This window comes from Anas platyrhynchos, chromosome 1 (assembly GCF_047663525.1).
Source record: "Anas platyrhynchos isolate ZD024472 breed Pekin duck chromosome 1, IASCAAS_PekinDuck_T2T, whole genome shotgun sequence".
In the NCBI taxonomy this organism is placed as follows: Eukaryota; Metazoa; Chordata; class Aves; order Anseriformes; family Anatidae; genus Anas; species Anas platyrhynchos.
The window spans coordinates 97,448,329-97,463,735 of NC_092587.1; the positions used below are offsets into that span (position 1 = coordinate 97,448,329).

General features: G+C 43.7%; 1 protein-coding gene across 12 annotated transcripts in view; it reads left to right on the forward strand.

Moving 5' to 3' along the window:
- GJA8 (gap junction protein alpha 8) overlaps positions 1–10,706 on the forward strand; it is a 57,889-nt gene extending 47,183 nt beyond the window's left edge. For 10 of the 12 annotated variants that reach the window (XM_072025575.1, XM_038184664.2, XM_021271022.4 and 7 more), the window contains one exon: positions 5,118–10,706. In XM_072025575.1, the coding sequence (XP_071881676.1) occupies positions 5,128–6,330 (1,203 nt within the window). In that variant the 5' untranslated portion in view covers positions 5,118–5,127 and the 3' untranslated portion in view covers positions 6,331–10,706. Of the gene's footprint in view, positions 1–2,420; positions 2,633–5,117 lie in introns of those variants that run through there. The other 2 variants (XM_072025613.1, XM_072025589.1) reach the window with 2 other exon arrangements.
- The last annotated feature ends 4,701 nt before the right edge of the window (positions 10,707–15,407 follow it).

The window sequence follows — 15,407 nt, forward strand, 5'->3', positions numbered from 1 at the left end:
TCAAGTCCACTTGTTCTTTTCCTGCTCTGCCCTCTCTTCTCCATCCCCATCTCAATCACTTCCCTGTGTAGTCCCAATAGAGGAGGAATTCCTCATTGGCCATCTTTATTTAGGCTATGTTCTGTACTTGTGCAGGAGGAGGAGGCCCTAGTGAGCTGGAAAATCTGTCCCAGAGCCTTGTTGCCTTTTTTTTTTTTTTTTTTTTTTTTTTCAGGAATCCAGTTAAAGGCACCGTGTGGTTTTCCCCAAACCAGAAAAGTCCAGCAAGCTCACTGTTCCCATATTAAAGGCTGTGCATCCCAGTGATAGCAAAAAACTCACACTGATCGTTCAAGTGAAGGTTACATATACCCAAAGATGAGTAACTTGAATACAATTTCTGCATCAGCTACATCTTGCAAGCAGTTTTGCATCTTGCCAGAAAGTGTTTGATATTTGGAGAGTATTTGCAAATGGCAGATAGGAAGTTAATGGGAAATGTCTCTGACAGTAGCTGGATGTAATTAAGAGATGGACCGTAGCCATGTAGTTACATACCAGATCTCAGTTTTGGCTTATTTAATTAGAGAGATAGGGCCCAGAAAAGGGATACGCATGTTCAGCCAGTGCTGTTTTTCAAAAGAATAGTTTCAGTCTGAAAAGGGATGGGCAGTTTAATGTCTGAACCATTTGGCCTCTGTGATACGGCAGCTTGCAGGCATTATTTAAAGACATTAGCTCCTGGTTGTATCAGTCATTCCTCTGTCTTTTACTCTTTCCTAAAGTGGGGATGAGGGTGGCAGTGATGACCATTAGTACATGACTCATGTACTAATCCTAGTTTATCTCAGCAGCGTCTAGCAAAACAAAACAACAAAATAATTCCTTGCTCTTCTTTACCATCCCTATTCCTCTTGTTGAACAAACTGTGCCTGTTCTTAATCAGTGCATATTCTTGGGCTCTGTATCTTCTCCTCTGTGTGTCCTCTCGCCAGGAAGTCTCTTCCAATGCTTTATATAGCTTGAGCTGAAAAATGTCATGTACCAGACCTCTACTACTTCTCTATTAAGAGAGTGATTTATTAAGGTGTTCAGAATATGACCTTTATTCCAACTTCATGCATAGAGATTGATTTTTCTTTGTCTCTAAACTGGTCCCCCTTGCAAAATTTGATTCTCTTCCATCTCTAGCTCTTTTGAAATCCAGCCTGAAAACCATCCTCTCTGCCTCCAGTTGTGCCTTAGATACTGGGACTATGCAACTCAGCTTAAAAGCTGCTTGGGAAGACAGCTGTTGAATTGAAGCTCTGAACTTACTTGGGCACAAATGCCCAGAAATGCTTAAAAGAGGCCTCAAACAATTGGTTTAAAGATATAACAATTTTGTAGCCCTCATGTTATAATATCTCTTTCAAATGACAGCTTTTCTAGAAACAGCATCTCCCAGAGCTCTTCTGGGTAATTAAATTCCGTGGTGATTTTGTGTAAAGAGGGAGCAGAGCAACTTGCTGACTTGTCACTTTATAAGCTTGGTACCTGTATCATTGCCTAGCAGATCTTGCATCCATAATCTTTTTCGTACAAGCTGGGCAATGAGAGCATGTTCCGAGCAATTCATACAGAAAAACCTACAAAAATACCACCTCAGCAGAAAGTCATATCTTTTACCTCATAATCAAAACTCATAGCGCAGTTGTCCTTGCGGATGCGTTACTGAACGTGAGATATTTCTCTTCTGCAGGGTCTCCAGCATTTCTGCAGATGGCTGAGGGTAGGCAAGTATGCCTGAGGTAACATTCCTGTTTGCTGGGCTGATGGAATTCGGCTACGCTCCTTAACAAAACAGTTTGTTTTAGACATTTTTGATGCATGTGCAAAATGCATTTGGAAGAAAAACTAAGCAGAACAAAGACGCTGAAAGGCTAGGCAGTAAAACTAGTATTTCTCAGCTTTGGATAAGATTGACTGATGGTTCTTTTTTCCTAGTAAAAGATGTTAAAGAGCAGACCCAAGTATCCAAGAATGCCAAATTCAGATGCAGTGCCTTAGTGACCACCTGTGCTGGAAATCAGCCGTATGCCTTGGTTGTCAGAGCTGAGACTAGGGTAATAAATTAATTCAATTAGTTCTGCCACCACCAGAGATGTGGGTGCTCCGTCTTCACCTGTCTCATGATGACACCCAAAGACTAGTGAGTGGGGACACACACAGCTGTGCTGAACCATAGCAGATCTGCAGAGATGCTTCAATCCCTGCTCATCTGTGCAAACTCCCCTTTATGCATGAATTAGGTTTTTACTGCCCATTGCCTTCTCCTCTCCCCCCTCCACTTTTTCATGTTCAGTGGATTCTCCTCTCTGTGTCTCTGCCTCTCTTTCTCTGTGTTTTTTTTTTTTTCTTTTTTTTTCTCTCTCTATTGTTCCCCACGTCACCAACTGCCACTCACTTCATAAAGCCGTCTGGCTCGGAGCTTAAATATTGCAGGGCAACTAAAACCTGCCATCAGAGCCAATTCAGTCATATCTGCTCAGTCGTGCGACAAGATTGGGACTTTTAGGGTAGGGAAGAAGAGAGACAAAAGTTCACTCTTCACTGCAGAGTGCCAAGAGAGGAGGGGGACACAATTCTTCGGTGGAACCTTTCCCAGTGGCAAGTTGCTTGCTCAACATCCTTAATCTATACGATCTTTCTTGCTGGTAGCATGCTCAGATAGCAGCATCTGGAATAGCAGGGAGGGGGTTTGCAGAAAGCCCATGTGAGTTAGAATATGAGTCTGTCAACTCTGAGTGGGCTTAGGTGGACTCCTGCTCTTTTCCTCATGACAGGCAATTTAAGGGAAAAGGGGACTGCATAAATTCATCTATTTTTATTTTTTTTTTTATTTCTGAGATTTGGGGAGCTGGCTGACTGCAGGTGGAGTCCTAGGCATCTGAATTGGTTGTACTACTCATCTCCAATCCACCCAAAATTGTTCCTTAGAGTTAAGCCAACTGAGAAACCTTGAATCACTTCACTTGCAGGAAACGGGGTGGCCATGACAGAGCGTTGAAAAACGTGGCAAGTTCAGAAGCGATCGCAGGACTTTAGCCAAGTGTGGCAAGCTGCAAGTGAGGCATCTGATAGAGTCAGGAAACATTTTTCCATCTCTTCTACAGTGAGTTTTCTGTGTGATAAGGTTTATCATGTCTAGAATGCTCTTCCATGCTGTAATGGAAATGTTCAACTGGTAGCTGTGGATAGCAGTGTGACTCACAAGGAAAGAAAGGGATGTAGTTCACTGCAGTGCCTGGGAACAATGGTGTTTATATTGTGCAGTCATGTTTTTTACAGAGTTGCACATGATTGGTAACTGTTTGGTGTACTTTGCTCTGTGAATTTGCAGAAAGAGAATGTTTAAATCAGTTTAGATAATGTATGTAAACAGCATAATCTTCTGCTAGACTTGTTAATGTAAGTGCTGACATTAACACACTCCTTTACACAACTTTAATGACTGAGAAAGTAGCAATTTTCTTCAGTGATTAAATTATATGTTTGCTGCTTGTGCTTGCAAGGTGTTTATGCACGCTGAAGGACTGTGTTTTGTCTTCATTTTCTAACGCGAATGTCTGGGGTTAAAATTTTACGGTGTTTGAAGATGAGAATAATCAGTCCATCTTGTTTTAGAAAAATGACATCACAAGGATTTTTTTCATTGAAAATTTGTGAAATTCCCCAGAGTCACCGAACTCTCAATATTTTGTGTGCTTGTCTATGTGTGAATATGTACACAGAGTAGCTGAAACAGACTGGTATGCGTTGGTGTGTCATAACATATGGCATCATAAATATATCCCAGTGCTATCTGAAGGAGGAGGGAAGTTGAGATACTCAGATTTCCATACTGTTGACTGTACATTCTTTTTTCCTAGCACGTGTATATGCGTGTCTGCATCTAGAAAACTATAGATGGAGGTAGCATCTAAAAGATGGACTTCTAGGTCCCTGTGAACAGCTATTTTATGAATAATGTTAGCTGTTTCTATTGGTGCTGTCCACGAGTCACTCATTCTGGGTCACTGTAATATTCTGCACTCCTCAGAGACTTCAGACTACTACAATATATTAAATCAGAGAATCCCTAAAAAGTTTCCTCTTTATTCCCGCATTCATAGATTTTTCCCTTACCTAAAATTAAACAGTAGGAAGTTTTGGATACACAGGATGAAGCCCTGGCCAGAAATAACCCCTTATTATGTAAAAATATTGAGGGATGTAATGTTTGATCTGTGTTTCTTGAAAACTGACTACTTTCTTAGCTTTCCAATAGGATATCTGTAGCTGGCTTCCATCTTTGTGTTAGCCTGGGATAGCAACACACATTTTACAGAGAAACTAGTATTTTAGGTTCCAGTGTCAGATCTATGTGTTTCTTTCCAGGTTGGTTCCAATGTCAGTGACACAACTGACTTGAAAGGCAGATTCAGTAACTCCAATAATGCTAAATAATTATATCATATATCATGTTTATTGTATAGCAGAAATAGTAAATAAGGTAGTTATTAATCTTATAAAATATTACTTACATAGTAATGCTGTTGCTATCGCTATTGTTACCTAACAGAGTGATTTCTAATGCATGTTTAATATATGCAACCTATAGAGAGTCCAGGTTTGTATATATACAAGACGGGCACCAATTTGAGATCTGTTTGACCCATGTGTGGCTCTGCTGAAGAAGAGCCTGGGTGCTTGAAAGCTTCACTCCTTCTAACCGCTGCAGCTGCATGCTGATAAATGTGTTCTTCTGTACTGCTGGCAAGTGTCTGTGCGTGTATAAACTCTAAGCAGGCACACACAACTGAGCTTACGAGAGACCACAGAAGACTCCTATCTGGAAAAGGAGTTAAATATACTCCTTGGCTCAAAAGTAAGTGACTGCTTAGAGCCAAGGAAGAAAGAATTTGGTAAGCAGTTTGCTCTGGCTTCTCAGAACTTCTCCTGCTAATAAATCATTGTGATCAGGGCAAGCAAGAATCCTTCTTTCTGTTTCCAAAGCATGTTAGGGAAATACTTACTAGCTGAAAGCAACAACAGGCATCAGTGGGAAAACATTAGCATAACTTGTGGTCATTCTCTTTCTTTTTTCTTTTCCTTAGACAGTAAGAAATGGGTGACTGGAGTTTCTTGGGGAACATTTTAGAGCAGGTGAATGAGCAGTCCACTGTCATCGGGAGAGTTTGGCTCACAGTGCTCTTCATTTTCCGCATCCTGATCCTGGGGACAGCTGCCGAACTCGTATGGGGAGACGAGCAGTCAGACTTCGTGTGCAACACCCAGCAACCTGGTTGTGAGAACGTCTGTTATGATGAGGCCTTCCCCATCTCCCACATCCGGCTCTGGGTCCTACAGATCATTTTTGTATCCACGCCTTCGCTAGTGTACTTTGGGCATGCGGTGCACCATGTCCGCATGGAGGAGAAGAGGAAAGAGAGGGAGGAAGCTGAGAGGCGTCAGCAAGCTGAGGTGGATGAAGAGAAGCTGCCCCTGGCTCCAAATCAAAACAAAGGCAACAACCCTGATGGGACGAAGAAGTTTCGCCTGGAGGGGACCCTCCTAAGAACCTACATCTCCCACATCATTTTCAAAATGCTTTTTGAAGTGGGTTTCATAGTTGGCCAATATTTCCTCTATGGCTTCCGAATTCTCCCCCTTTACCGCTGTGGGCGGTGGCCCTGTCCCAATCTTGTGGACTGTTTTGTCTCCAGGCCCACAGAGAAGACCATTTTTATTATGTTCATGCTGGTGGTGGCTTCTGTGTCCCTTTTCCTCAACCTAGTGGAGATCAGTCACCTGATCCTGAAAAGGATCCGGAGGGCTCTGAGAAGACCAGCAGAGGAGCAGGTGGGGGAGGTGCCAGAGAAGCCCCTCCATGCCATCACAGTCTCCTCCATCCCCAAGGCCAAAGGCTACAAGCTGCTAGAAGAAGAGAAGCCAGTGTCCCACTATTTCCCTCTCACAGAAGTAGGAGTTGAGCCCAGTCCCCTTCCATCTGCCTTCAATGAGTTCGAGGAGAAGATTGGGATGGGGCCACTGGAAGATCTCTCCAGGGCATTTGATGAGAGGTTACCATCATATGCACAAGCAAAGGAACCGGAACAGGAGAAGGTAAGAGCAGAGGAGGAAGAAGAACAAGAAGAGGAACAGCCAGGACCTCAGGAAGAGCCAGGGGTGAAGAAAGCAGAGGAGGAGGTGGCAAGCGATGAAGTGGAAGGGCCTTCAGCACCCCCTGAACTCGCCACTGATATGAGACCCCTCAGCAGGCTAAGTAAAGCCAGCAGCCGGGCCAGGTCAGATGATTTGACTGTATGAGGGTGCAGGATACGGGGAGCACATGAAAAGGAAAAGGAGTAAAAGAAAAGAAGAGAGAAAGAATCGAAAGATATTTTAAGCAAAGTGCTAAATGGTCATTTGAATATTATTTCTGCTTGAGATTCTCAACTGGAAAGGTACTATCATGGTAACTGTGCCTTATTTGCCCTATATGTCCATTTGAAAAAGAACATTTTCCCTGTTTCCACATGCCAGCTCATTCCTTACAGTAATATTGATGCTGTAAACATAACTGATATCTTTTAAGACCAAATGTAGCAGTGAAACCCAAATGCCACCACTGTGAATGTACTTACTGGAAGCTTTGTGTTCCAAATTTTTCTAGGAACGTGGGGAGGATCTGTCTCATGAGCCAGCCAGCTAGGGGGACAGCTGATATACGACCATATCTACTATTTCTCTTTTTGTTTTCAGCTATTGCATACTGAGCAGATCTCCCCTTCACTGTTGGCATGGAATTGCATTTATTTAATTAACAAAGTGAATTCTGTGTTTAGCATCACCACACTATAACAGTAAGCACTATTTCCCCTCTCTATTCAGAAAGAAAATGCCAAAAGTGTCCACAACTTGTTTATACATGCAAATTTGGGTTAGGTAAAAATATTTTTCCTTTTTTCAAAAATATTTTTACTCTTCAAGTGATAGTGACAGTGGGCAAGGATAACACTAGCTCTCTTCTAGGATTTAGCAGATGCCCACAGATGGATTATTTGTTCCCAAGAGGGTCATCCAGCCCAAGCCTACTTCAGAGTACTGGGAAGAATAAATTCAAGTGATATATTTTTCACTTGTAGTCCCGTGACTTAAAGATCTGAAACTTGATTTAGCAAAGCAAGCGTGGGAAGTTTTCTGTGAAAGGAGGGACAGCTACAGTCCCCAGAGCACGAAACCAAATACAAGCCTTCACGGCACGATCCTGACATGTGCTCAGTTCCTGGAGCTCCCAGACTTACAGGCACTCAGCAAATCTCAGGTATGGTGTCCTGAAGGCACCTGTGAACCTAAACCACAGGTCTGGGTGACTGTGACAATTTAAACCTCTGAATACAAAACTGGTTGTTCGAGTTTGAAAAGTCTGATATGATAATAGTCTTTTGACATCCTTTGTTTTTAATTTGACAGACCGGAGCCATCCAGTGGTCTACTTCAACATAAAAGGCCAAAGTCTTGAATAAAACAAGACCTTTCAAAAGATCATTTAGACCTCTTGTGCCAACAGGTCTGTGCAGAACTCTCAGAGCCTCGGTAAATCTTTTTGGTTACAAAAGGCAGAAAAGCATGTGCTTGCAAATGTTTAAATGTCTGTGGATTTTTATTTTTACGACTGCAGCAGCACCTTTGGGCTGGGACAGTGCAGCAGTACATTTAAAAGCTTTAGGTTACCAGCTGTGTCCCTCCTAAAACTGAGCCTCATGCCAGAAAAGTGCAGGTATGCACTCTCATTTGCTCTGCTCTGCAAACCTCAGACCCTGCCAGCTCAGCGAATTCTTTCTGCTGGGCTGCAGCCCATTCCATTGTTCCCAGGGCAGGCTCTAATCCAGGTCAGGAAAAAAAACAGTCTTTGGCACAATGCATAAAACTCATCCTGCCATTAGCTAGAAAAGACCCCTGCCGACTCCCATTGTAGCAGGGCTGACTCAAAGCCCACTGAAGTCAAACGGGTGTCTGAGATGGGTCTCGGGTGGGCTTGGACTCACACGAGCTGTCCTGCTCTACTGCGTCCCAGCCCAGGAGACCCCTGGTACAATCACCTCTGTCACTGATGTAACCTGCTCGGTGGAGGTCCCATTCCTTGTTTCGCAGCTGCCATGTTCTAGCACAAAGGTGGCTGAACTTCACTGATGTGTGAAGTAATAAGCTGTACATATGTAGAAAGTTTGTAGGGTGCATTGGGATTCTTCAGCACCATAGCAGTGCCATGTATTTTTTACACTATTAATCCTTTTGCTCCCCTTGGGACTGTGTATTTTCCCAAGGTTTGCAGCCCGTGGTCATAATCTTTGCTCCTTTGAGAAAGGCTGCTAGGTTTTCAAGAGAGACTTCCTTGTGAAGGAAGACTGGAAGGTACCTCCTCAGTTTTGGGAAAAGATATGGCAAAGCAAGATATGTGAAAGAACATGCCGGGGGAGAATTTGGAGGCTACCATTTACTCATTCTTTTACTACAGAAACGAGAATAGTAAACACAAAGACACCTGGCAAAACTAAAGTGAGGAAAGAGTTTTTTAGAAGGAAAAGTGCATTCAGCTCTGGGGCCTCCAACACAAGAAGGACACGGACTTGTTGGAGTGAGGCCAGAGGAGGACCGCGAAGGTGATCACAGTGTTGGAGCACCTCTCCTATGAAGACAGGCTGAGAGAGTTGGGCTGTTCGGCCTGGAGAAGAGAAGGCTCCAGGGAGACCTTATAGTGGCCTTCCAGTACCTAAAGGGGGCCTACAGGAAAGCTGGGGAGGGACTCCTTGTCAGGAGGTGTAGTGACAGGACAAGAGGTAATAGCTTTAGTCTAAAGGAGGGTAGGTTTAGATTAGGTATTAGAAAGAAATTCTTTACTGTGAGGGAGGTGAGGCCCTGTCCCAGGCTGCCCAAAGAAGCTGTGGATGCCCCATCCCTGGAGGTGCTCAAGGCCAGGCTGGATGGGGCTTTGGGCAGCCTGGGCTGGTGGGAGGTGTCCCTGCCCATGGTTGGGGCATGGAACTGGGTGGGCTTTAAGGTCACTTCCAACCCAACCCATTCTGTGATTCTATGAAATGATTCTGTTGTGTCCAACACTCTGCTAGAATCCCAGAAAGAGCAATGATTTAGATGAACAGCAAAACCACCACATTTGTACTAGATGGGATGCATTACATTTTATTTTTTTCTTCACAGAGATGGTAAAAGAGAGTTGTAGTAGTTCTGATCATAAAAGATCCTACTCATTGAAGGGTGTTGGAAACACATTTCCCTGTAGGGAAAAGAGTAACCTGTAACTGAATGGTTATTCAGTGTGAGGTATCTTCGACTTTCTTCAGAACATCTGACCCTTTCAGATACCAATTTACCAGAGTAGATGAACATCCCCCCAACCCCCATTTCCTTCTAATTACTTGAAAAGTCCTTATACTTGCAAAATATTTTAATAACCATCCCTGTTCCTGACCTCTGACATGCCTACCTTTATTAGATCACTGGACTACTTAGAGATGAGTGCTTATTCATCAGAGGTTTATGGTTCATAATATGGCTGTCAGACAATCCAGTCTTTAATCATAAGATGTTGAGTATGTCATTCTTTTTCAGTGGAGTGCCTCGGTAGAATACACTACATGCAGCATACTGAATGGACACTGTAGTTCTTTCACAGCTGCCACAGGAAAGCTCATTTCTTCCTCCAGGTCATGACAGTGCAATGAATTAAGCCAATGTTTTCCTCCTGCATCCCGTCAGCTGCTTGTTGATTTCTTTCAAGCCGATTTTCGAGTGCCCTGCCAGGCCGCTGAAGAAGCTGCAGCTGCCAAGTATGAGCCACAGCATCAAAGCAGCACTTCTCAGCAAACTGGGCAGGGAACTAATAGTCAGGTTTTATGGTGTTCAGCCTCATCTCTGCAGTGAAATCACCGTGGGACTGTCAGCAAGTCATTCTTCCTTCTTGTACAATTGGGAATCATTTTTCTACCTCACGAAGATGATGTGAGGCTCAATATATTGTGTTAGTAATAGGATGGGAGATCCTTGGATGGAAAGCCCTACAGATGAGCAAAGGATTATTTCTGAATGTGATAGCATATAAATGTGTTTTATTCCACCCTCAGTGAGACAAATTTAATCATTTATTCAAGAAATTGCTAGTGAAGTTGCGTAGCAGCCTCAGAGCTGTGGATTCAGTGTATTAAAAATAATTAAGCAAAACAAATATAGATAGAGAACAGGGAAAATTATCTTGGGAAGGGGAAAGTCACTGGACAACGAGTCATGCCTGGATCATTTAAAGATGTGTACTACCCCCTTGCCTCCCTGTGCAAATAAACCATTAACTGATCACGTGGCTCTCTGGAAGGAGCACACGATGCAAGTGTCAAATTCACCAAAGGAGGTGAAAGTAGAAGAGAAAGGTAGTGTTAGCTTACGATAGCATGTGGGAGTTGGTGTTCTTAGTGTCTAGAGCAGTGGACCTAGGATAATGATCTTAGATTTATTTCCAGCTCTGCTACTGACTTGCTGTGATAATCACTTTACCTCTCGGTGCCTGTTTTTTCCACCTGTAAAATGGGTGTAAGAATTTCCACCTACCTCACAGGGATGTTGTGAGGCTTCTTTAATTCTGTTTGTAAAGTAAGTAGGAATGATCTGATGAAAAGCACTGCTGAAATGCATTGTATCCTTGTTATTTCCTGCCAGAACTTTTCACTTGGTTAATATGACTTCTTGACTAAGAAAGGTGGTACTTTGAAAATGCAAACACTGCATTGCACTGACAACATTAACACCGATGTGGATTTGCCATGAATGGAGAAGACTCTGCTGACTCCCCACCCATTTCTCCCACCTTAGCCTTGGCTTGGCTGTATGAAGCCATGGTGACAGTGAGGTTCCACGGACCCCTCCTGTCCATCCCAGCATCATTCTGTGGCAACACCTATGCTTAAATAATCCAGATTCTGGAGGGGGGTGCAAGTTGGTGGAGCTTTGGCAACTTTGAGGGCATCACAAGGCATCTGGGAGAGGGTTGTATAATGCATCATATTGCTGGGCTTCTCTTTAAAACCACTCGATGCAAATTCCAAGTGATTTTTTCAGAATCTCCGTGGAATCTCAAGTAATTTCAGAATCTATGGAAGAGTTTACAATTGCTTGTGGCATGCAGGAAGAAACACCCTTCGTGAACGTAAAAACACAAAAATTGTCATATTACACTGATTATTTCCAATAAGTGAGATAGATATCAACAATCTCTTAGCACTGAAAAGGATGATGAAGTACAGATTACTTCTGTAGGACAGGAGGGACTTGAGGGGAATTCTGCTCTTCATGTCTGTGTGGGTCTGAAATCTACTTACTGAGGGAGGAAAGTCCAGTCACTCCTGCCGCTCGGTAACTCACTGACTGTGCAGTTTTACATTGAGAGAGCAGCCATGCCACACAATGCTGAAAAAAGTGGCAGATTGCTGGTTTGTGTAGAAAATGGCTTTTCAGGCGTACAACTGAGAATAATCCCAGCCTAAGCGCAGTTTTGTTTAATAAAGACAGGAATACCCATGAAAACTAGATTAAAGCCTTCCCATAAGCCTAAGGCTGCTGTGATAAAATGGCATATGGTGCCAGATTTCCTGAGGGCCAGGGCTGGATGAGCATACCAAAATCAGGGGAGTTGTCTAAGTATGGGACTCTTTATTTTTTTTATTTTTTCCCCAGACAGAATGATAGCACCATTTCTTAGGTTCTGTGTGTGCTACACCTTTTAACAGGGCTCAGGAGAGGCTTTTTGCCAACACCAAATGTGATTATACAGTTGGGTAGCAACCATGGCAAATAAATGTGTGTTGACTTGCCAAGACATAGCCTGGCACACAGTTCTTTCCTTGCAACAAGCTTGGCATACACCTATTTCAGTAGAATGGGCAAGACTCGTGTCTCTGTCACCAATGCAAGTTTTTCTCTCAGCAGTTTGTTCTTTCAGCTGTCCTAACAGACAGTTCGAAGCCTAGAGAGGAGAGGGCTAAGGGGACGGGGAGCCCTCATGGCTGTCTTCAGCTACCTGGTGGGGAATTACAGGGAAGATGGAGCCAGACTTTCCACAGAGGTGCACAGCAAAGTGTCAGAGGCAATGATCACAAGTAACAGCAAGGAAAATTTTGACTAAAAATTCTGACAAGAAAAAAAAATGTTCAGGTGGAGAGGGGTTGAGCAGTGAAACAGGTGTCCAGAGTCATGGTGGGCTTTCCATCCTTAGAGTTAAGAAGCCTGACTGGTCTGACTTTGAAATTGGCGCTGCATTGAGCTGGAGGTTGGACCAGCTGCCTCTTTCCAGCCTGAACTACCTATCCCACCAGAGGCCAAAAACTCAGCGAAGCCACTGTGTGGCGAACCAGACGGGTGGGGCATTTTCTGCCTCCCTGGGGTGCTCTGGTAGAGCTTGCTTGCATTGTCTCAGCCGGCAATCCCAACTAACCATAGCAGGGGCCAATGCACAAACACAACCAAATGGTGTTTGGTAGGTAGAAAAGCCCCAAGGGGCCAGAACCATGTGTCATGTAACTGGTTTGGAAAGACCACTGCAAATGAGGAATATATGAGTGAACTTGTCAACTGAGAAACTCACAGAAATATAAGGGGCTTAGACCTTGCTAGCTCCAGTACTTCAGTATCAACTGTGCCTTTAAATCCATCTGAAAGTGTAGAGGACTGCATTTTATGTACTGTCAACAAAAAAAAATGTGCATTTTAAAGCCTGCTGATCGGCGATGAAACAGAACTGAATAGAAAAGGTGATTACAGAGCTACTGACAGAACATTTTGAAAAAACAAAGACTGCTGGCCTTTGCCTAGCCCAGTTAAAGCAAAGCAAGCTTTTTTTTTTTTTTTTCTTTTTTTTTCCCTAGGAGGAAAGGCTATATTGCTTGGAAAAAAATCATGGAATAGCCTACCCGAAAACATAAGTCAACACAACAAAGAATTTATGGAGAAACATTAAATGGAAAAGTTGGCTCCTACTGAGTTTCTTTGAAGTCCAGGGGAGAGCTGGATGGAACGATGACCAGAACAATGAAACCCAGTTTCATTGGGTTTCAGTGCTCAACAAATGAGCACACAAAAAAATCCTGGACTGCAAGCAGCTGCTGAGCAGAGTCCCTACAGGAGGGCAGCAGGGAACCCCAGGTTCAACTCAGGGCACCAGCTGAGGGGAAGCTGCAGACGAAGGCTGATGCTAAGAGGCCCGTGAGCTCATAGACTTAGTATCTCATGGCAAGGGTATGGCAAGACAAAGTGAGCAATGAATTACCTGCCCATTACCAGATCTGGTATCACTGGATTTTAAGAAGGTCAGTGACATTAAAATAATTTAAGTCCTAGATCCTGGGTTTATCTGGCAGAACCAAGAAGAAGAGCTAGTGTAGGTAATTTATTTTTTTTTTTCCAAATCCTTCAACCAGGGAGTATGAAGAATTGCTGGGACAAAAACTCTCAGGCATTTCTTCATACATATATTATTTCAAAGAAAAGCCATAGACAACCCCACAAAGGAATTCATCTATTGCTGGTGAGAATCAAGACCCAGAACTCACCACAAATAAATTCAAAAGAAATTCAGAAATCAGAATGATGTCAGATTACTCGCAGCTTCAGAGCTCCTGTTTATGAAAAGCTCTGGAGAGAAAATAAAACAAAATGGATGGCCAGCTGCCAGCTAAGCCTATTTGTCACGAATATGCCCTGTAGCACCTTCTGGAAACCTATGCTATCTCTAAATATACTCCAGCCCAACAAACTGTTTTAATTCAATATGCTCCACCTTTCCGTTTTACTTGAAAGACTTCAATCTAGTTCCCGCTATGAACTGAACATAAAATTCCCACATTCACACTTCAATATGTGGAAGAATAAAAGATGGAGCTAAGCACAAGCCTGAAATGCACTGAACAGCCTTCCTTCCTCGGCTGCTGCCTTGCCACTCCAGGCACCTTCATCAATATTGTGCCTGGTGAAACTACTGGCCTGTCACAGCTGGGAAGCTGCCTTTGTGTCTGTGATGTGCCACGGACTCTTCTCCCCCCACACGCATGCCCGTGGCTGTCGAAGGAGGAGCGACATGAAATAAATTTCCCATTTGCCTTTTACACTTTTTGTTTTCCTACAGGAGAGGTCCTGGGGCAGGGGTGGAAGGGTGGATGTGAGGGTTTCCAACAGGAATCATCTTCTTCCCTGTGTGTTTCTCCCAAGGCTCAGGGATCAGTAATTTACGGCTTAGCACAGACATGTTTCAAGCCTATTTATAAATACACACAATGAAGAAAGTTTAATGAGCTATGGCCAAACTCTGCCTTGTTTTTTCCCCTTGTTTTGAAATGAGCAAAATTGCCAAGGTTAAACAAGACCAGAATTTGGCTTTGAACAGTTTATTTTTTTTACAAGATTTCCATTTAATTTCTGTCTTTAGAAACCAACCAACCAAGCAAGCAACCTTGCCCCACAACCTGACAATGCAGAACAGAGCCACCACATGTCCCTCCAAGCTCAACAGGCTCATCACTTTATGAAAGATCAATTTCTAAGCAATAGGCACAGAAGAACGAATGGGGAAGTTCTGATCTCAGCTTGACATTAATTGGCAGCAATACCAGAAGCTGTAAAAAAGGGCCTCAGATCAGATAGAGTACTGTGCTCCCTCAGTTCATTTTCCTATGAAAGGTGAATGTTTGTTTTCTCTTTGCACTGCTGTAGACAAGGAGACAGATCTCAAAACAAGATGACTGACAGCAAGACAGAAAGCCAAACTATCAGAGACTGTGGGACTAATCCGGTGACTCAACACAACCAAACGCAGAGCCATTTTCCTAGTGAAATGAGTTGTAATGAAGAAAGGTTCCTGATTTTCAGTCAGCAAGTGTTCTGTGCTTTGTTGAACTCCCGACTGTGATTTATTACCCCAACCATAGTCAGTTTTGAGTGGCAAAAGTCAGGCATATTTTTAAGAGGGAAAAAAAAAAATCACAGACACCACTAGGTTCAAACAAGGGCAGGACCGTGACATGAAGGATTGGATCTCACACCGATAGGCATCAGGAAATTCCCTGTTTGAACTTCTACTTCCCTTCTGGCCCCGTTCCTTGACAGCAAGGCTGCGAGGCCTGACCGCCACCCCTGGCTGGGGTTGCAGCGGGAAGGGCCGGACGCGGGACATGGCGCCATGCAGCTGCACGGGCCTCGCCCCTGACACCAGCCACCATCGCCCTTGCACAGAGTCCCTTTCCCTCGGCTCCTTCGTGCATTTTTGGGGGTCAGACAGGCACCTCCGCCAGCGGGCAGGATGCAGGCAGGGAAGTAACTCAGTGCCTGGCTGGGGGCTCCAATGCCGC